At 37.9% G+C, this 22730-nt stretch overlaps 1 protein-coding gene across 4 annotated transcripts in view; it reads right to left on the reverse strand.

Annotated features, from left to right (window-relative positions):
- Positions 1-22730, reverse strand: part of FBXW11 (F-box and WD repeat domain containing 11) — a 125665-nt gene that overhangs the window by 97237 nt on the left and 5698 nt on the right. Inside the window, exons 2-3 of one of the 4 annotated variants that reach the window (XM_084635727.1) lie at positions 18209-18288; positions 5572-5673 (exon numbers count right to left, since the gene is read on the reverse strand). The exons of 1 other annotated variant lie outside the window; for it this stretch is intronic. In XM_084635727.1, coding sequence (XP_084491853.1) covers positions 5572-5622 — 51 coding nt within the window. In that variant the 5' untranslated portion in view covers positions 5623-5673; positions 18209-18288. The remainder of the gene's footprint in view (positions 1-5571; positions 5674-18208; positions 18289-22730) is intronic. 2 more of the 4 variants (XM_084635726.1, XM_084635729.1) reach the window with 2 other exon arrangements.

The following is a 22730-nucleotide window of genomic DNA, read 5'->3' on the forward strand; positions in this document are numbered from 1 at the left end:
TATTTCATTTTTAACTGAAAGAATATTTGTTAATATATGAAAAGTTCCATTATCTGTACTGACATTTGGAGTTTGAATAATAGACCCAAATACCACATTACTATTTTGGGAAGCTACTTTTGTTATGAAAGAATACCAAAAGGGAGCTTAGGCAAGTGAATACTAAATTGCACTTTGTTGTTTAACAAAAAAGCAGACTCTCTCTACTTTGTTTTAAGAGTGATGGTACTGAATCTTCACACTACTAAGTTTTCATTTGCTTTACAAAATACACTATATGCCATTGATAGACCTACCCTCCATGAACTATAGTTCTTTTTTGAACCCAACTATAATTTTGGCCATCACAACATCCCGTGGTAACGAGTCCCACAGATTGTGAGGCAATTAATGGTGAGGCAGACAATTAACCCACTGTCAGGGGGGAAAACCCAAAAATTAAGGTATGGGGAGGGGTACTGTATTGGAGATCCCCTGTTGGAAGGGATAAAATATTGGAGACACTGGAGGCTGATATAAAAGTTGGAGCACCTGAGCAGGATCCACACCGAGACCCCAGAGAAGATCCTACCACCCTCCCCTTTCTGGGATATTGGAGAGGCAAGCTGGCTTTTCACATGGGCACTGGCCCTCCCTGGATTCTTTATCTGTTCATGGCTAGTAAGTTTAGCCCTCTGAAACATCTGTTTAAGTTTCCAAACTTTGTATGTGGCTGCACAGTGAGCATAGGAGTGGGAAGGAATACTGATTGAATAGTTAAGTACTTTTTGTGTTATTTGACGAGCTCTTGCTAATCTACAAATATATTTCTTGAAATTTGAATACTTGTGATGTCTTGCTGCTGTTGCACTAGCCCTTGTAAAGTCAGATTATTTTAAAATAATGAAACAGAAAACTGAGTTACAATTAAATACAGTACACAATATTTTACCCTTTACAATGCAGGAGCACGGCTTTGGAGAAGCATGGCATCAGCTTTTTCTCTCCCTGACTGGGAGGCATCAGGTAAAAATTTCAAGACTGAGATAAACTCCCAAAATTCTGGATGTTCTTACATTAACTACTATGTTATAAAACCAGAAATAGAACTAGTGGCTCAACACAAGTAGGTTAAATTTACTAATCTCTCATTTAGGTCCTGGATACTGCAATCAGATCCATGTCAGAGGAACAACTGAAGTCCATGTTTTTTTTGCACAGGTGCAAGGGTCCACCTGTATGGATTCAATTCCAAGATAACACCTCTAGATGGTAAACATTTTGGGTGCACAGACAGTCTATTTTAAGCTTGTAAAATGGCCAAGAAAATGGGGCCCCAATATTTATAACGAACAAGCAAGTACTTACATAAGGCATTTCTAATATACCCATCTTAATAATAAGCGCCAGATGACAATATTTCACTTAGTAAATGTGACTGAGACTCTCCAAATGATTTTAAATGTATTGAGCAATAGAGTAGCATGGTACAGAATTCAGCTTGCAGAAATGCAAAATAATGCATGTTGGCAAAAAATATTTTTTTTCCATATACACTGATTGAGTCAACTTGGAAAATCCACAACAGACTGAAGATGCCTGACTAGCATGCCACAGCAATGAAAAACAATAAATTTGCCTGCATGAAAAAAGCATAGCAAATAGATGAACAATGGTCAGCTCTCATTTGGAGAATAAGATCCAGTTCACTGGCTTCAAGGACTTTTGGTCAAATCCTATGGCTGGATTTGAAGAGGGTTTGGATAATTTTATGAATGCTAATGACATTTCTCATTATGCAAACTAAGGTCAGAGTAAATCTAATCTCAGGATTCATCTTTTAAGCTGATCATACTTTACTCTTGAAGCGTTACACAATTTGAAAAGGTCAAAGATTCAGCGAGGGCTCACTGAAGTCATTCTTCAATCACACGCCACTGAGTATTCACTTCTTCCTCATTCTGGTCTATTCTCTCATCTGTGCAGGAGGTTTTTGTGCACATAATGCAAATAGGAGTTACCTGTGTAACTTTTAATTCTCCTTCTGAAACTGCATTAGCCACTGCCCTACTTTTATTTGTCCTGTGGGAACATGAAGCACAGCTAGTGTATATACTCTAATTCTTTTTACCTGAATACTGATTTTTAAAACAACTTAGACATCTAGCCTAGAAAAAGTGAAGGACAATCAATGTGTCTGCTATCATAAGAATGAAGACAAAGTCAGTTTCACTTTCAGATTCCCAGTGTGGCAATATTTGGGTTGCAGACATCAGAGGGAAATTACTTCCTTAAAAACAAATGTCCTATTTTTTTTTTTTTTTTTGGATGCATACCACTTGTCGTGATTTTGTAAAAGCTGGCTTTTCCAGAAATTTATGTTTTGGGTCAAATATGAATGGTCAGTGATCCTTAAACAGGACCCTGCCAAATCTTATGCCATTTACAGCTCCCACTAAATTATACCACACATTTTCTACACAAACTGTCAAAAGAGTTTATCCAAAACAGAAAGATACCGAGACAATGCTCAAGCTCAGAAGCTGCAACATACAGGACTAATGCCAGGGAGGAATTTCTACAGAGTAGATCTCCAGAGTTGAAACAGGAATCATACACTGTAAAAACCATTTCTATCCCTGCATACAATACTGAACCCACTCTGGCCAACTTCACAATAATCCCATCAGTGGAGATGGAATCTGAACATTCAGACACTATTGGATCTTATTAGTGCCATCTGCTAAGACTAACGGATACTACACCCTGTGCATGTTGTGCTCTGACATTAACATTTCACTGCACGTCCATGTAATGACGATTTGACATGGCAGCTAAAATTAAAACAAACTCAGATGAGAGCTCACAAATACTAAGTATCACAAATTGAGAAAATGTTTAAGGGCTTCATGATGTATGTCCAGACATCACAGATTCACTAGCCAGTAACTTGCATAATTATAACATGTCACATCAATGATATCGCACAGATTTCCAGATTCCAATGTGGCAATCAATATACAGTATATTTCTTAACGTGCTCCTTTAATGGTAAACTATAGCATAAAAGGAAACATGGCCAAAGTGAGTGTCCAATATAATGAATATACTGCACACAAGCTAATATACATTCTCCTCTAGTCTAAATTTCTATCTATAGACTTTATAGAGCACCATACCATCTAGTTATCAGATGACACTATGAAAGGTTATCTAGTAATAGCTCTGATTTTGTATCTCTTTTGTATATTTACTAGTAATGATATCCACTGGACATCTCATATGTATTCTTGTATTAATATTGTGAATCGTTTTAATTAAATTATGGGGACCACCACTTGGCTAAGTTGATTTTTTGAACATACTGACTAATGACTGAAGTGTCTGAAGAGCTGATTACAAAGAGTTTGTGATAGTTTTGAAGCTATTTGAGATTCAATGGTAAAGGATGCCTCGCAGTATCTGAACTTTAAGTCTGCTATGAGCGAATGGGTGTAAACCCTGTGTGAAATAACATTGAATTTGAACTTATCAGCTAGGTTGGGCTGTATTTCTGAAAGTTTACTTCTGCACCATGTGGGGATCCTGCAATAGTTTCTCCTTGAGATCTGCAGCCCAGCAAACTGATATCTTAAACGGTCCAGTAGGGTAAGTGTTGCTTTAGACAACCTTCCCATTCTGAAACCCAAACTTCTCAAAGTGGGTCGCGAGGGTGGCTGAGGGTTGTGATATCAAAGGCCTCTCAGAAGCTGGTGAACTAAGGGAAGAGGAGCAGCTCTACCAACTATGAGGAGTACTATTTAAAGGTGGTACACAGGCAGCTGCCTCAGCCCCACTGCTCACAGCAGTCAACCACTTCCTAAACCTATTCACTACCACCTTCTAACAAGCCTTAAAACAACAGTATAGGCCACCGAACCCACCACTACTTTATACCACCCAGCAGATTTCATCTCCCTCACCATTGCCTACCAGCCCCTTCAAAAAACCAACCATGATTTCTGTGAACCAAATTCCACAATACTTCACAGCCACAATGGATTGTGGGTGTAACTGAAGGACTATGGTTATGACGAAAACCTGCAGCTGGTTTTGGAGTCCCACATGGAAAAACTGAGAACCCCTGCTGTTAACAGTACAAAAAATATTTCTTCCTACTTCAGGATGTGTCATGGGTATGGGATAAGGTGGAGACTGGCTTGTATTAAAGCCAAATCATGAATACAATAACGCAAGCAATGTAACACTACGGACTGGAATTTCCATTTCAGTCAACCTATGGTTAGATTTTACAATGTTAATCCATCTTGGATTATGCTATCCAACCCTAGACACATAGCAGGGAAGAAAATTCTCTTACTTTTACATTTAGTTTATTAGCAATGCTTTCAAACACAAGTCTTCTGAAAAAGTGATACTTGAGTTTTCCTATTACTGTTTACATTTGTATTGAGATAGAAGCATTCTGAAACTTTAAAATGAGAACCTCAAATCTACCAGAACTAAAAAAAGATGGTTTCTTGAAATAAGAGGTCATTTTTAGAAAGATTTATTTCATTGAAGGGTGTTCACTTAAATTCAAAGAGAACCTGAACTGCTACGACTTCTATTCACAAAAGCAATTCCTTCTGTTCTTAAATTCCTGTGCACATGAAACAGGTTGCACCACTGAACTCTGCTCTTGTTTAATATTTTAACAATACAGATAGAGGAGAGATACTGACAGTATATATTTGCTCTATTAAACATTTTATGTATTAGTGTATAGTACTTAAGAAAATATTATAGAAATTACTACATATGCTCTGTATTTCTTTTCAAAGGTATGTTTCTTGTGGATTCAAAACATTTCACTCATACCAAAAATACAAACTACTTTTTTTTTAATTTGCTATTTTGTAAACTTGCTCTGCCCAAACAATCGTAAAGAGAAATTCTCCCCCCCATCCAGTCACTGCCTATAAATTAGGCAGGATTGATTTACACAATTTACTACAAATGAAGAGCAAAGGAATTTAAGATTTATTGGTCTTGCATTTATAGGAGCTCCCATCTTTACCATATTATCTTTTTTTAAATCAAGAACTATATAAATAAATAAGTCAAAACAGCTCTAGGACTGTCTGCTAACAAAACTGTTCTGTATTCAAACATGCACAATGATGGTAACAATGATGTAACCAGGATCACACTAATAAAAATCTCTTCCTCTATATGAAAAATCAAAAATTGTATTATAGGCCATTTAGAACATTGCAAGTAGTTTTTAAAATAATTGGCAAAGCTCATTAAAACAAGTTTTTAAACCAAAAATGAAAAAGCAAAATGTAACAGGCAACATGCACAACTATACTATTTGTATCACAACTTCAAGCAATAAACACAAAAGCTCACCACCCCCCACTGAAAAAATAATCAAGTTCACACAGAGCTCTCTTAATGATTCCTAGAAGAAGTTAGGTAGAAGATTTCAGAGAAGGATGCACAAAAAATGTTTAGCAGACTTAATTTGATTAAACAGAGCCCCGAGAGAGTTTAACAATGTTCACAGTATACGCATAACACATTTACAACAAGAAAGAAGAAAGGCACCTGGAGACATCTGACACTGGGCATGCTCTGCAGGCATCTCAGTGCGCACATGCTCTCTACCAGGTTGGAGCAGCCTAGCCACAAAGACCTTGGCACAGAACACTGCAGGGTGACAAAAAGGAAGGAAGAGAAGAAGCAGTTAGATGCCACAAATCACTTAATGCAGGCAACTCATTAGTATGTTAAAGTGGACACGTATTTGTTTACTTCTATGTTAATCAACGATTAGGGACCAACAGCAAAACAACTACGGAAGATTCTTTTAAAATATGTTATCCCTCTGTCACATAAAGCCTAACGAGTTGATTTACACAACTGCTCGCTCCTAGCACCTACTTGAATATTATAGCCTACAAAACACAGTACCAGAATTGTCACAATTCATTTTCAACATATTCTGCTCTTGAATTAGTTCAGAATCTTGCATTCGAGCATTGTTATGGTCAGAAAAGTGACTACATAAAAGTGGCACCATCTTAATCAATCTGCTTCATGTGTGTACTCAGTCATACTTGATTTAGTATAAATTTTTATGAATTCTTTTTAAATTTTGCATTGTCCTAGGACACAGAACTATGGGCTTGTCTTCAATAGAAAAGGTGGAGTCATCAGAATACAAACCTGAGGCACTGGATTAAACTAACATGGTATTACACAAGACTTAAGTCAGACTTTAGGTCCACCCATTGATTATGTCAAACACAACCTGCCCCCGTTTAGACTGGACCGCAAAGTCTCCTTTAAACAGCATGTTAGTTAATACAACTACTCAAGGTCATTGTCTAATTTGACTGCATTTTCTAATAAAAAGAAGCCCAAGAAAAGAGCTGAATTTTATTCTTCCTCAAATATAATTTTTTTTTTAAACAAAAGTATAAACTGCAGGGCAAAATTCTGCTCTCAGTTATACATGTGCTGCTATTCATTGAATGAGTTACTGAGAAAAAATAGTATTCCACCATAGGCATAAGTGAGGGAAGATTACTGGTAATGACAAGGCAGAAAGAACGAGCTCAACTACAAGATTCCAAGTTGTTGGCACTGGTGGTTAGAAAAGAGTTTTTACTTGCAAACTGGGGCAACGTGATGTGGAAGTCACACAAAACTTTGGAATCTCATTATGCCATATTTCAGAGAGTTAATTTTCAGGATTTACCAGTACACTTAAGATATAGAAAAAGTAATCAAAAGGATTCAGTTATTCACTACTGAGCAGCAGGTAAACCCAACTCTACGATCGGCACAGTCCTAATTTTCAATGGCTTTTCACATTCACAGGTGCCCTATTTAGCTTTTGTTATAAACACCAAGTCACATTCATTTAAAAACTTGCCAAATTAGTTAGTACATCGAAGTTAAAGCAGCCCATTATGAGGCCACAGATGAAAACCTTTGAAAAACAGTTATTGTGCCAAAATTTAGAAGGGGTATCCAGAGCAAGAGAGGTTAAAACCATATTTTCTTGTAAGTTCCCTTATGTTTTTCAGTTCAAAATTAAAATTCTTTACACTATGCTAAAAAATAAAAACTATGAAGGCCAAAAATACCATGATTATGGCCAACCTCAGAACTTATTCATATTTTCTATTCTACTCTGAATGTATTTGAACTGTGCCTGAAAAGATATGACTGAGTAGATGCATACATCTCATTTACAGATGTAAAACTACAAATGTTACCACTCCAAAGAAGGTAAAATAATTTTGCCTCCAATACTCAAGCATAATCATATAAACTTGTATTAGTTTTTGCAAAGTTCATATTTAAAATTTGAAAAAAAAAAGTGATTTTCACTTACTTACCTACCAAATTTCAAGTCTAGAAGCCTATCTGCCCCACAATAGCTGATGTACCCCCACCTAAAGCTTCACTTCCCAAACTGTTTTAAGCGATTCATTGGCTATAGTAGGGGAAGCTCAAAATCCTAATCTCAGAAAATATTGGCAAGTAAGTTAAAATTTTCAAAAATAATTTAGAATAAAAATGTGCAATCTTTAAATCTAAACATTCATTCTAATAAAGATGTAGGGTATTAAACTTAACACAAAGTTTGCAGCTCACCTGAAACTCCACTCTCTGGTTTAGTGGCTTCTCAAAAAATTCTCAGGTAGCTTGGTGAACTGCACACAACCACAGCTGGCCCATGTCAGCTGGCTCAGGCTGCGGGACTATGTAAGTGCAATGTAGACATTCAGGTTCGGTCTGGCACTCAGGCCCTCTCCACTCTTGGGAGTCTCAGAGCCTGAGAATCTACACTGCAATTTTATAGTCCCTCAGAGCAAACCCCATGAACCTGAGTTAGTTGATCTGAGCCCTGAGACTCAGTGCCATAGGTTTTTTAATCACAGTGTGGGTATATTTAGTGGTTTATATCTCTGAGCCTATATGAGGGAAAAAATTTAATTCGAAAGCTGATTTTTGGCATATATACCCATATATACTTCAATGTCATGAAGCATGTCACTGTATGTTAGTGATTGAAGCAAGTTCATAAACATTTCAGGTATAGTTTTACAATAGTTATAGTTATACAAAGTTTTAAAATATTTTGGTCACTTTAGTCTCAATTAATTTAAAGAAAGTCAGTCCAGTTTCTAGATCACTTACTACATTTGTGTTTGCAAAATGCCCTAATTAAATGACTGAAAGACTATGAAGTTTTGGAGAGCCATATGCAATTCATAAACTTTCAAGTTAGTTAAACCATTCGGCAGAAACATTGTTTATTTTCATGCCAAGTTTAAGCCACATGGGAACCTTTTCTTCCAAACTCCAGAATAAACGGATTTATAAAGGAAAAACGAAGACTCTTAGCTATATCACTATTATGCTTTACTAAACATGAGACAGCTTCAAATAGCGCACATAAGATTTCACAATAAAACAGGAAAATACAAGTGAAATATTTATGCACTTCAGTACAAAGAACAAAAAAGTTGTTTTTTTGATCTGGTGTAACAACCCACTATCTACAACTGGAGGCACAGAAGACCTATCACAGTCAATGTAATGAACATGAAGTTGTTGTACCTCTTGCTTTCTAGTAAGAATTTGGATCTAAGCTGGTAGTTTCCACATTTTAGCCCAACAGGACCTTAGATGATGATCTAAAACTGTGATGATCTAAAACTGATGATCTCAAACCCAGATGGAGAAAGGGAGGACTGAAGAGGAAGATGCGTAACGGACAGTAAAAGTGAATGTGGTGGTTTTATCTCAGACCATGTCAGATTTGTCCACCACAGGAAAAAAGGAGAAATAAACATTTTTTTCTGGGGTCAGGAGCAGAGTTCATCTTAGACGTACTTAATGACAACTATTAATTTTCTATTTGGTGCCCAGATAATATAGCGCTGTATTTATTAAAAACACAGAACAGTTAAATGCACCCCAAAATCTGCAGCAGAGCCATCTCTACATGAGACACACTAAACACAATAGGACGGGTACAGCACTTTAAAACAGGATCATTGGCCAGAGTGTGGGGGAAAATTTCCACAGCTAAGTCAACTCAGGTTTCTTACTGCAGAAAACAGTTTCATACTCCTAGCTACTAGCACAGCAATTCCAAAGCTCCAGAGAGAGCACCAAAATGGGTTAAAAGTATGACAAGACTTACAAGAGAAGAGATTGAAAAAACTCTTCTCTTGAAAAACTGGAGTACTGTCATGGATGGTTATAAACTGTTCAGGAAGGACAGGCAGGGCAGAAAAGGTGGGGGAGTAGCACTGTATGTAAGGGAGCAGTATGACTGCTCAGAGCTCCGCTATGAAACTGCAGAAAAACCTGAGTGTCTCTGGATTAAGTTTAGAAGTGTGAGCAACAAGAGTGATGTAGTGGTGGGAGTCTGCCATAGACCACCGGACCAGGGGGATGAGGTGGATGAGGCTTTCTTCCGGCAGCTCGCAGAAGCTACTAGATCGCATGCCCTGGTTCTCATGGGTGACTTTAATTTTCCTGATATCTGCTGGGAGAGCAATACAGCGGTGCATAGACAATCCAGGAAGTTTTTGGAAAGCGTAGGGGACAATTTCCTGGTGCAAGTGCTAGAGGAGCCAACTGGGGGGGGGGGGAAGCTTTTACAAGAAGTGGAAGGTTGGACATATGACCAGGGAAGAGTATAAAAATATTGCTCGGGCATGTAGGAATGAAATCAGGAGGGCCAAATCGCACCTGGAGCTGCAGCTAGCGAGAGATGTCAAGAGTAACAAGAAGGGTTTCTTCAGGTATGTTGGCAACAAGAAGAAAGCCAAGGAAAGTGTGGGCCGCTTAATAAATGAAGGAGGCAACCTAGTGACAGAGGATGTGGAAAAAGCTAATGTACTCAATGCTTTGTTTGCCTCTGTCTTCACAAACAAGGTCAACTCCCAGATTGCTGCGCTTGGCATCACAACATGGGGAAGAGATGGCCAGCCCTCTGTGGAGAAAGAGGTGGTTAGGGACTATTTAGAAAAGCTGGACGTGCACAAGTCCATGGGACCGGACGAGTTGCATCCGAGAGTACTAAAGGAATTGGCGGCTGTGATTGCAGAGCCATTGGCCATTATCTTTGAAAACTCGTGGCGAACAGGGGAAGTCCCGATGACTGGAAAAAGGCTGATGTAGTGCCAATCTTTAAAAAAGGGAAGAAGGAGGATCCTGGGAAGTACAGGCCAGTCAGCCTCACCTCAATTCCTGGAAAAATCATGGAGCAGGTCCTCAAGGAATCAATTCTGAAGCACTTAGAGGAGAGGAAAGTGATCAGGAACAGTCAGCATGGATTCACCAAGGGCAAGTCATGCCTGACTAATCTAATTGCCTTCTATGATGAGATAACTGGCTCTGTGGATGAGGGGAAAGCGGTAGACGTGTTGTTTCTTGACTTTAGCAAAGCTTTTGACACGGTCTCCCACAGTATTCTTGTCAGCAAGTTAAAGAAGTATGGGTTGGATGAATGCACTATAAGGTGGGTAGAAAGTTGGCTAGATTGTCGGGCTCAACGGGTAATGATCAATGGCTCCATGTCTAGTTGGCAGCCGGTATCAAGTGGAGTGCCCCAAGGGTCGGTCCTGGGGCCGGTTTTGTTCAATATCTTCATAAATGATCTGGAGGATGGTGTGGATTGCACTCAGCAAATTTGCGGATGATACTAAACTGGGAGGAGTGGTAGATACGCTGGAGGGCAGGGACAGGATACAGAGGGACCGAGACAAATTGGAGGATTGGGCCAAAAGAAATCTGATGAGGTTCAATAAGGATAAGTGCAGGGTCCTGCACTTGGGACGGAAGAACCCAATGCACAGCTACAGACTAGGGACCGAATGGCTAGGCAGCAGTTCTGCGGAAAAGGACCTAGGGGTGACAGTGGACGAGAAGCTGGATATGAGTCAGCAGTGTGCCCTTGTTGCCAAGAAGGCCAATGGCATTTTGGGATGTAGAAGTAGGGGCATAGCGAGCAGATCGAGGGACGTGATCGTCCCCCTCTATTCGACATTGCTGAGGCCTCATCTGGAGTACTGTGTCCAGTTTTGGGCCCCACACTTCAAGAAGGATGTGGATAAATTGGAGAGAGTCCAGCGAAGGGCAACAAAAATGATTAGGGGTCTGGAACACATGACTTATGAGGAGAGGCTGAGGGAACTGGGATTGTTTAGTCTGCAGAAGAGAAGAATGAGGGGGGATTTGATAGCTGCTTTCAACTACCTGAGAGGTGGTTCCAGAGAGGATGGTTCTAGACTGTTCTCAGTGGTAGAAGAGGACAGGACAAGGAGTAATGGTCTCAAGTTGCAGTGGGGGAGGTTTAGGTTGGATATTAGGAAAAACTTGTTCACTAGGAGGGTGGTGAAACACTGGAATGCATTACCTAGGGAGGCGGTAGAAGCAGGGGGTTGGACTAGATGACCTCCTGAGGTCCCTTCCAACCCTGATATTCTATGATTCTATGATTCTAAACTAGGGATACTAGACTGAAAGGAGAACAGTTTGATAGGTTTTCATAGAATATTTATTACAAAGCAATGCCACAAATTGGTCAGACACTTTTATGCTTGGAAGTCACTCAGAGTTAATGGCTGAAAAGTGTTATATTCAAGTCAATACTTGACAGCATATAGGTCCTCTGCATAATTCACTGACAGATGGTCACAATCAAATTGTAAATGCATTTATAAGTGAAACTGATATGATGACCAACATTTGGAGTTAAGTAGGCTAAGCTAAGGCTAATCAAATCTCATGCTTCAAGGCATAAAATGATTACCTTTGTGTGTGGTGGTTGGTCAGGAAGTCACACACTCCTAAGTACAGTGTCACACAATTTTCCAGGTGAATTATTTTATTTGGGGGTAATAGGGCTTACAGATTGTTCCCTTTTCCTCAATACTATTCTTCAAGCATCAGATATAGATCAGTATCAGAGACAGAAAAATACATTGCTCACCCATTGTTCTGATCTTTCAGAAGTCCCATGTTCCTAAAATGATCTACATTCAGTTCACTCTGATTAAAATCAGTTAACCTCCTATAAACAATAATCAACTAATTTGGCTGTCTGACACCAGAAGGGGCACTTTAAGATCTTAATATTTAATTTTTTTTAATATAAAATTAGGCTACCTGTAGAAGTGTTTGCTGCCCTACGACCCATCACAGCAAACAACAGGATTGGAACATCTCGTGATGTCTTGAAAGGTGGGCAGTTAGGACTTCTCAGGTGAGGATTCATGATGTGGAAATTTTCTCTCATTCCATATATACCAGAATTTGTCTGTGGCATCCTTAAGGGGGAGGATGCAAACTGCTTCCCTTGTAAGCTTTGTTGTTTAGGGCACCAACAGTTCTAGAGCGGTTATATGCAAACAGTGTTGCTATTTTGATTTCAGCTATTTTTGTTAAAGAACTCTCCAAGTCAAGAAACCTTTGGATTCAAAAGTCAAAAATTAAAATTCATCTAGAAGTGGAAGATCAAAATGTTTCTGAAACTTTTACAATCATTCATAACTATCAGTCTGTTTATTAACATCCCCCAGGGATAGCTCAAGGAAAATGTTATATTAAAAAAAGTGTCCCCCAAAGTGGAACCAATACTCATTCTGTATCCAACTGTGGTAACATTACACTGCTACAGTTAAGGGTATCAACATTTTTATTATAATTCCTTTTTGTTTAAGATGTTATAAGTATTATAAACTTGGCATTGAAGGTCCCAACCTGGGGATGATTCTTTTAAAGTACACACACTTTAATCAATTAAGCTCTCAAGGTACCAGAGTGCAGAAAAATATTTAGGGTTTTGGACATTTGTTTCTATGCCAAAAAGAACAGCTCTGTCTTTAAAAATGAGAATTTGCCGACTTAGTCCAATACGGACATGATATTTTGGTATTTTAGAATGACAAAGATAAAGACACAACAAATCAAATGAGGTTTAAATAGTAGGTAAAGCACACTGCCTCATTTTTAGAGGTTTGGGTTTTTTAAGCTATAGGTACATGAACAGTCTATACACAATCTATCCACATTCTAGAGCTGTCAATTTCTTTTACAGTTTAAGAAAATTAAACCAAAAGTCCATTCAGTTATGTTAAGAGTCACATTTAAAACCAGAGTCTGAAATGTCATCCCTAGCCCACTCTCTTGTGCCAATGAATTAGTCAATCAATAGTTAGTATTCTGGATTTCCCCATAGAGAGATCCATATTTGCAACATTAAGCTACAGTAGGAAAAAGTTAAGCCTTTGCTTTCCCTTGATTTGTGGATACAAAAGAGATGCATGTTATCACAGTCTTCTGTAACTTGGTGAAGTTTAATTTGCTTTGGTTTAACCTCAACACTAGTGGAACTGGAGCTGCCTCGGCTAATCTTTAACGCTTATATGTGCATTAGCACTCAGCATTGGAAAATTAAGACTCATGGGTTAACTGCTGCTACTTAAAATACTGTTCTAGGTCTGGGATAGAGAGAAGACATCTTCACTGGTAGTCTACACCTAGTCCTCTTAACAAGGAACACTAAAAAGAAAGCTTTGTCCTAGTGAATGAAAACAAGACATGGCCATTTCTGAAAGAAATTCCATGATCACAAGTCGCATTTTAATTTAGGTTTAGACCCCTCTCCACCCCCTCCCAAAAAAGCAGAATAAATCACAGAACAAACTGTAAAGTGATAATGCTATTCAAGGGCCTTCAGTATTTTACACCCAGCAGGGAGTAGTCACCAGCTGCAGTCAATCCCCTTCAGCTAGCTGAGGTATCACACAGACCTTATCTCGCATTTTTACCTTACTTACATGACTCACCCAATATAGTCATAAGCAGAACTAGTAGGTATTGAGAAGTATTTTGAAGATTTGCATGTGGTGGGAGAGTGCAAATTCTATTAGAAAAGTATGCTTATAAACTGTGTTTTCACAAGTAGCAGCTTGGCTTGATAATGATGCATTTTTTTATGCTGTGCACTGAAATATACACACAAAGTTCAGGATGTCTTGTGCAACCTATTTCTATTAAAATGTTCTAAAATCCATGACAATTTATATCAGACCAACAGTACCTCTCCCCCCTTTAATATCAAAGCCACATGTGCACATGCAATGTAAGCACATAGTCCCCAGAAAGTATATTTTGGAATAGTGGCATCACATTACCACCTACTCCTAAACAAAATGGAACTGGTGTATCCAGTTCTAAGTGTCTACATTCTAAATCGAATGTAGTAAACATGGTATTCAGGCAATATTTCCAAAAACATGTGAGGTACCAAATGCATGTTATGAACAAATGTTCCCTCTAATTTTTGACAGGCCATGTACGCAAAAAATTTCTTCTGTGCAAATTTTTGTGCACATGGCGTTTCGCCCTCTGCACAGGGTTTAGGATCTGTGTGTGTGTCCACACGCGCACAGCTTAGAGGGAACAGTGGTTATGAAATCAAAGTTCTACTTCAACTCAGGAAGGGCACTTAGTTACCTTCTCATTTTATTCACAAGTCAAGAAAACTCTCTTTGTACAACAGAGTCAATTTACTTTGCCATTTTAGTACTTGAGATTAACTAAAATGCTTTAAGACTGAGTTTCTCAGAAGTCAGCGCATACCTACTCTATTGCAATCAACCAAATTCATCTTAAAGACTTTGTGAAAATTTGTCATTTCTTTATTGTTTAAAGTGCTAAAAAGATTCAAGAAACTGATCACTGAGTCTCTCATCCATTAGATAATAGTCCAGTTAAACCAAATGACAAGCATTCAAAAATCAACTCAGTGATACAGCTTTCCAATTGTCATTCAAGATCTGTGTATAATTTCCTTGAACTTTGTGAAGATTCTTACAAAAACATTAATAAGTTAGTTTAAAGTAAGCTATAAGTAGAAAGTAATTTGATCTATTAGACAAGTTCTCCCTATTACCAAACAGTTCTTCAACACAGGACAATATGAATTCACAGAAGGGTGATCAAAACTGCAGTCCCACTTTGTTCCTGAAGACCAAAGTACATATTTGCTACAAAAGGAATATAATTTCAGTGGGGGAAGAGATTTAAGTGCTTTTCCTTGAGCGTAAAAAAAATCTTACTCCATTTTAATTTGTTCATCAGGAAAAGACTCATGAGATGCAATATCTTGTTTTCATAAAGACCCAAGAGGACTACCAGAGAAAACACTAATACAATTACATCAATGTCACTAAGTGGTATTAACTGAATCTTGAGACAAAGCTGTATTTTCCAACATATATTACATCTAAATTAAACTTACTTTCCCTCACACACATGCACCCCCAACTCTAATAGTGTTCTGAAAATTCAAAAAAGTTATGTTCCCTTTTAGACTGGCAAATCAGTTGTGTTACATTAAAATAGTCTTTTTGGAAGGACAAAATGAACAGCAGTACCTTACGCTCTCTCACACCAGAAAGAGTAGTGTCACCTACCTGTCTGGAAACAGTAGCAGATCATCCTAACAGTGTATCAGATCTGAAGAGAAGATGAGAGGTGGAAAGTGGAAGTGTGGAGTTGTCAGATGACCTAGCAACGGCTTACTGCATAGCAGTTAGGCAATTAGAAAATTGTGTGTGAAAATGGTCTTAAAAGTTATGGTAGAGTTAAAGAGCAGGCTCAGGATCTCTCATCAATGGGCTTGTCTATGTTATGATTTAAAGGTGTGCTAAGATTTGATAACTAACATGTTCCAACAGTCTTGCAGACAAGGTAGAGTGTATTTAACATTTGCAAAATTGGTCAAATTAAAGCCTCAGTTTAGCACATTATAAAGTAGGGTTTCATTTTCAGGTTTCAAATATTGCAGAAAAAAGTTTAAACAAATTGCAATTTTAAAAAGTTGTGAAAGCATTTCCAATGGTGTTGTGTTTTATAAACACTTATTTTTAAAGATTTAAAAACTGGACAAAACTTAGGCCCTGAACCCTCAACACTTGTATATGTGGTTAACTTTACAAAGCAAGTAGCGCCATTCACTTCAATATGAACAGTCCTTTTTTATCTTTCAAAAACTGAATTTCATACAAATAAATGTGTATTAAAATCCCATACATTCAAGTGACTAAAGTATTCCTGATTTGCAAGAGTAGCTCATTTTCTGATTCAATTTTTAAATTTTTATTTTAAATGGTTTGCATAAGGCAACCAGGAATGTAGTTTCCCTATTTTGATTTCTTCATTTTTCAAAAACCACATCAAGTTCACTGCTGCATTTTCATGGTTTTAAAAAAAGAACAGATAACTACCAAATATGCCATCAGTAGCATATTCCCCACTAAAAAGAAAAGGAGTACTTGTGGCACCTTAGAGACTAACAAATTTATTTGAGCATAAGCATCCGATGAAGTGAGCTGAAGCTCATGAAAGCTTATGTTCAAATAAATTGGTTAGTCTCTAAGGTGCCACAAGTACTCCTTTTCTTTTCGCGGATACAGACTAACACGGCTGCTACTCTAAAATATTTCCCATTGTAATTCCAGAATTAGGTTCAGCCACAGAGGTACATAGGACCCAAAAAATCCACAACATGTGATCTTCTCCAATTTCAAACAGCAGCAAATATTTCTTAAATTCAGGTTAGCCTGAAAGTTTCAATTTGTCCTTCATAGTTCAGAAATTGATGATACAACAGAAAGAAACATACCCAGGACTTCCCTCGTCCTACCCAAATAAGATCCAAGTCAGCCAAAATAAAATGAAACCCAAAAGCTGCAGACGCCAGTAAGGAAAATCATTAATTTATATTTTAATCTGTTAAACCTCACTACAATTTTTCATATATAAATAAAAGACTACAGACCAAGGAAATGAGTGTATAATTCAGCAAAACAAGAAACATCACACAAGAGCACAAGACCTAACCACAAAAGTTACTTCTATATTAAAAACTGATTAACTTAAGAATTGTTTTAAATACAAGTAATGATTCTCTTCAGAAGAGAACATACAGAGATGCCCCAGAAGTATCAAACTTGGATGGTAGTTAAGGTTAAATCAGATGTAAATCTAAAAATACAGGAAACGGGAGACTCCTGAAAAGCTAACAAGGGGTGTGTTGTCCTCAACACGCTGAGTTTAGTGTTACTACCATTAGGAATTATACACTAATGAGAGGACAGAGGATGAAGAGCACTGGAAATATATGGAATACCTTGTCAAGAGAAGTCTATAAAGTAATTTAAGTGAGAGTAAAGCTGGATGGCAGCACAAGTAAAAGGCCTAGATAGCCCTCTGCTAACTTAAAACAAGTACCCTTTTTCTGTCCAGCAATCTCCTGTGTACTTAAAATAGATCCCCACCTCCCTACTACACACAAATACCTTTGAGGGCTGTTAAAAAAAAAAAAAAATGTAACACTGTAGTATTTTAGAGATATTTCAATCTCTCTCAGAGAGAGAAATCTATTGTAGGTCACTTAAACTACAACTGAGCAAAAGCAATTTGTTTATACCAATCTACTGTAAAATCAACAAAAATTGCTCATGAAAGCCAATCATTCAAACTGACTTATTTGTGTTTTATAAACTAACTACATTCTAAATGTAACTTTTATTAAGAGTTTAAAAATGTCATACAACAAATGCTATCTACACTAGAATTTCTAATTGTGTTTTAGCTCGTCAATACATGCACAATTAGAAACTGTACTGCACACAAAGAAAAACACTTTTTCCTTGTATAAATTAACAATTGTAAATTGTAGAGAACACGATAGTACATGGTTAAAAATCATAGGCTAGATAAGCCTTAATTGTTACATTGCTGAGCCTAACAAAAATGGTCCTGAAAGTCTCAACTTTTTTAGCCCCTCCAAAAAAGCCAGAGTATTTTTTTACTCAAGCTGTTATCATGTATACTACCTACTTTGAACATCCATGCATGCCTAAATATGGTTTTCTATTTCACTGGGAGATACAAAGTTTATGGATTGTAGTCTGTTCTAAAAATGTATCCATGAGTAAAAGTAACTTGCTAAAAAGTTATACATGTATATACCAAACGTATTTATTGTTTTTAAACTAAAACACACACGGTAAATAGCTAACGTTTTTTCATCCTCTAATATTTTCAGGGAGATAATGCAGAAAAAGCAAAGTGTTGAACTTTCAGACAAATGCAACTAAGCAGAAGCAGTAAGATATAGTACAGGGTAATTTCTTACCTGAAACTTTGTTTCTGAGCTCCAGATCCACCAATCCAGAATGAATGGGGATTCGAATGGGGTTTCCTTCTCAGACTTGTCTGTCAAAAGAGAGCAGCCAATCATCTTCAGCTTGGTGTACCTACTTCTTTCTTGAACGAAATCCCAATTACGTACTCCTAATGCTGTTAGAAAGACAAGGCAACCTATACAGCTTACCATGACTCCAGTAGCAACTAAATTTAGAGGGGTCACCGGATTGGTGGATCTAAGACAAAGAAACTAATTTACAGAGAAGAAATTGCTCTTTCCCATGCCCTGAATCAACCAATCCAGAACAAGTGCTTTTAGGTCAAAAAAATCTCTTTACCAAGATTAAGAGGGATGAGAACAAACTATAACTCAGAGAATGAAGCATGTGCTAAAGCCTCAACTACCATTTACACCCAGGGAAAATGTTTCATTAATTAATAGAAGGTTAATTTACAGGTTTCCAAAACAGACATCGCTTATTAACCCATGATGCTGGTTCTCTCTCAAAATGTTTTTTAAAACTGCCTCCACACACGTTTTGAACCATTTTACTATAATGATTCTTGGCCTTTTTCTGAGTCCCAAAACAAATTCAATTTTTCCTGAGTGTCCCTAGAAACAGGTAACCTTAACAGCTTCTCTTATCTGAATCATACCAGAATTCAGTATATTTGTAGTATCACTGTCTTTCTGAAAAACTAGTCATAGAAGACTGTACGGTAAGATAAATAATTCTCTTAATCAAGATAATTATTAGAAAAATTTGTCCTTTATACTGCCAAAATCAAATGACAAAGCCTAAAATCAAAGGCAGTTCATATGCTACCTTTAGGTGTATATTCAGGTTATAAAGTGGGTTTAAGTGGCAAACCTATTAGAGAAGAGGTTTTCAAACTGTGGTCTGTGAATCACCAGTGGTCCGTGAGCTCCATTCAGGTACTTCTCTCTAAGGTGCACACCTGGGCAGCCACACACAAGAGAATGAAGGGCCACCCACCTAATTAGTGGAGCTGTGCAGGCATAGCACATGTAAGGTGAGGTGCTGGCCTTGGGGGGGAAATAGGCGGTAGGGGGCAGTGGGGTTAGAAGAGGCGTGGGGAGAAAGAGGCGACTTTCCCCAGCTCCAGGCTTGCGGCTGCTAGGGAGAGATGGTCCTCCTTCCCAGCCTCATCTCTGTGGCGGGAGAGAGACCACCCTCTTTCCCAGCCCCAGCTCAGCGGCTGCCACAGAGGGGGAGAGAGCACACATCACATTAGAAAGGTAAGACTACTGATATTAAAATATGAGTTGTGTGATTTGTAGAACAAAAAAAGTTAATTAAGGGGTTGTTTTAATATATAATGTGCTTTTATCCAGAGCACTTTATAATCGTTAGCTAACAGTACAAACATTTGGAAAGATCACTAAGTGGTCCGCCAAGACCCTCAGCAATTTTCAAGTGGTCCACACACACACAAAAGTTCGAGAACCACCGTATTAGAGGATTCAGAGTAGCAGCCGTGTTAGTCTGTATTCACAAAAAGAACAGGGAGTACTTGTGGCACCTTAGTTTCTAAGGTGCCACAAGTACTCCCTTTCTTTTTGTATTAGAGGAAGCCTTCAAGAACAACCACTAGAAGATGAATTCTGCAGATCTCTTATTGAGCCTCTTGCACCACTGACTGTGGATCTGTAACCTAAAGAGACTGAATTCCCTTGGTCCAGATATTGCTCAAAAAAGTAAAGTTTTAAAGATAATTTTTTAGAGTATCTATATATCCCCACATTAGGAAAGAAAACTTTTTCCAGAACTTGGGAAGATACTGTCAGGGCCACAGAAGGGCCATATGTTCCAATATTTCTGCTTTCCTCATCAACCCCTCCCACACACCAGTGCATTCATTGTTCTAGTATCTCCTCAGGAAGTGCCACATACATCAAAACAAAGGGACTTTAGAGAAAGATGGGAGAAAAACTGCCATCATTCACATTAGTTGTGTGTACCACTAATTTATCAAATCTGATACTGCCTGGAACCAACCGGAGAAAGGATCTTCTGCACCTCTGTGTTCCTTTGTTACATACTGCAGACATATCAATAAGTCTGCTGCAAAATAACATTTCAAGATGACAAATGGACTTGAGAGTTTGACATTACGTCCAATCTATGATTTCAAAAGGACCTCAGTAGTTGCCATGTACATCACAACTAAGCAAGCCACAAGATGTCTAGGCATATAACTCTCAAACATGAAGAGCACAACATAGCTTCTCAGGTAGAAAGAAAACCACCCAAAATAACTAAATGAACCATTTCTCCAAGCAACAATAGAGTCAGAAGGTCATGAGAAGGAATGACCAAGTCACCATGAAAGCATCTCCAAAAAGTTCTGTGTAAATATGTTGCAGCGTAGGTCTCAATTACTTTGGAAGTGAAAACCTGCTTCATAGAGACCCAATTTGAATGTCAAATTTTCCTTGTTAATTTTGGTTGTCTGGGCAAAGAAATCTTCTTGTTTAACAATTCTAATCAACTATAAATGCTCAATGAACCAAACTGAAACTTTTTGCCATACACAAAGATTGAAGATTAAAATTAACATGTTGTAAAAATTGCTGCCACAGACTAAAAATGTTATGTTCAATTGGCATTGCTACATATTTTTAAAAGCTCAGTAAGTTGTTAATAAAATGAAGTCATCTCAGCCATCACCGCAGAAAAGTGTACATCCACAAATGACATACAAGTTGTAAAGATCCATAGAGATTAGAATTTAATATTCAAGGATAGAATTTATCAAAACTAGAATTACTGATGCAGCTGTATGGCTCACAGAATTGACACAATATCATGAGCCTTTCACCTCTAGGTCACTGATTCAAAAAAAAAAAAAAAAAAATCAATCAGTTACTTAAAATTGATCCTTAACAGCAATTTAGCAGCTTATATAAAAAAAGACCCTTGTTCTCAGTTCCTAGTGAACAGGTGCCTACATCAAAAAGACCACCACAATTTTCACCCTTATTTGTAAATTATTGGGTGAAAGTTGGTAGCTGAAATACCTTCTAACCCCTAATGATGAAGGTTAAAGCACAAGTGCAACTGTGTGGAAAAGCTTGGATTACTACTGCCAGGGCTATAGCTGTGTGTGAATAAACAGGTGTCTTCGATTTCCCCAGCTTCTTTTTACTGGAAGCAAATTTACTTGAGTTTTATGAAGTTACTCCTTTCTCAAACCAATTATTTTTTTAAGTATGACATGCATTCAAGTATTTTAGCACCAGAAGGTACAGGCCATCTACTACTAAAACACTGGGAGATAACTTGTGGAAAACACTACATGGAATATGATGGGCTGTACAGTATAGCAAAGCAGGTTAACCAGAGTAGTCACATCAGGGAGATCACAAATTGGGAGGAAGGATTTTGTTATGCCACAGGCTTGCAAAATGTTTACGATCTACCATAGTTTAATAAAATGTCCTTAATGCTAACATGGGTGCATATGGGAAGTGTGTCCCCCCCCATCAGAGAAAGAACTAAGTGGAAATGTATGGTCGTGCCCACTGACACAATCTTTTCTCCATTCAAATTTGAAAAGTTCAGAGAAGTGGATATTTTCTACAAGTAATGAGCCACTAACAATACTCGGCTGCAAATGTCACACTGAGAACTTAGAGAATATAACAATAAAACATAGATAGTAACATCAGTATAAAAGAATGTCACTATAGGAAAAAGCAGGAACATAATGAAGTATGTTAATAAACACTCATTTAAAATTACTTCGTATATATTCCTACTTCTCTCTTTCCATTTGTTTCCTCACTCCCTTCTTTGAAAAAAAATCCATGTTAGAGCAGCACTCCCTTACCTCTATGCTTCCCTATTCTCCCCAATCTTTTCCTTTCCTGTTGGCATACTTACTATACCATCTACTTCATTTAGAACCTCTGAGCTGCAAAGTAAGAAGCAATAGCAGTTTCACTTTGCACACCATGCCACAATGCTTAAAAGCAGTAAGAAACGTACCACTGTAGGAAAAAGGTCTAAGATTAAAAGGTCAAGATGCCAGTGCAACAGTGACTTCTGAAGTCGATAACATTACTGCAGTAAACAATATGCATCAAAGAACAAATGCCGCATTGACACATCAGGTAGCAAGAGTGTTTCAGAGGACAGGGAAGGAAAGGAGGAAAGAAAACAGGGTGCTGCATTCAACCTTCAAAACATATCCACAAGCCCCATGGTACAACCTGCACTGAAGTAACCAGGAAAGATCATGCAATGAATACCAGAAGTTCAAGTCTGCAGTAATGCTTAGAATAATCCTGCTTAAGGATGCTGATACAATCACCATTGTCTGTGAAATATGCAAGGTACCCAGAGATATACCATGCACTTCCAATCAGTTTTAGAAACAGGAGAAGTCCAACTGAAATTTTCAGATAATACAAGTGCAAGATGATCATACGAATGCATTGGCATGTAACTCCATAGTTCTAGCAACACTGTGGTGGTGTCCATCAG

This window comes from Lepidochelys olivacea, assembly GCF_965140295.1.
Source record: "Lepidochelys olivacea isolate rLepOli2 genome assembly, chromosome: 8".
NCBI lineage: Eukaryota > Metazoa > Chordata > Testudines > Cheloniidae > Lepidochelys > Lepidochelys olivacea.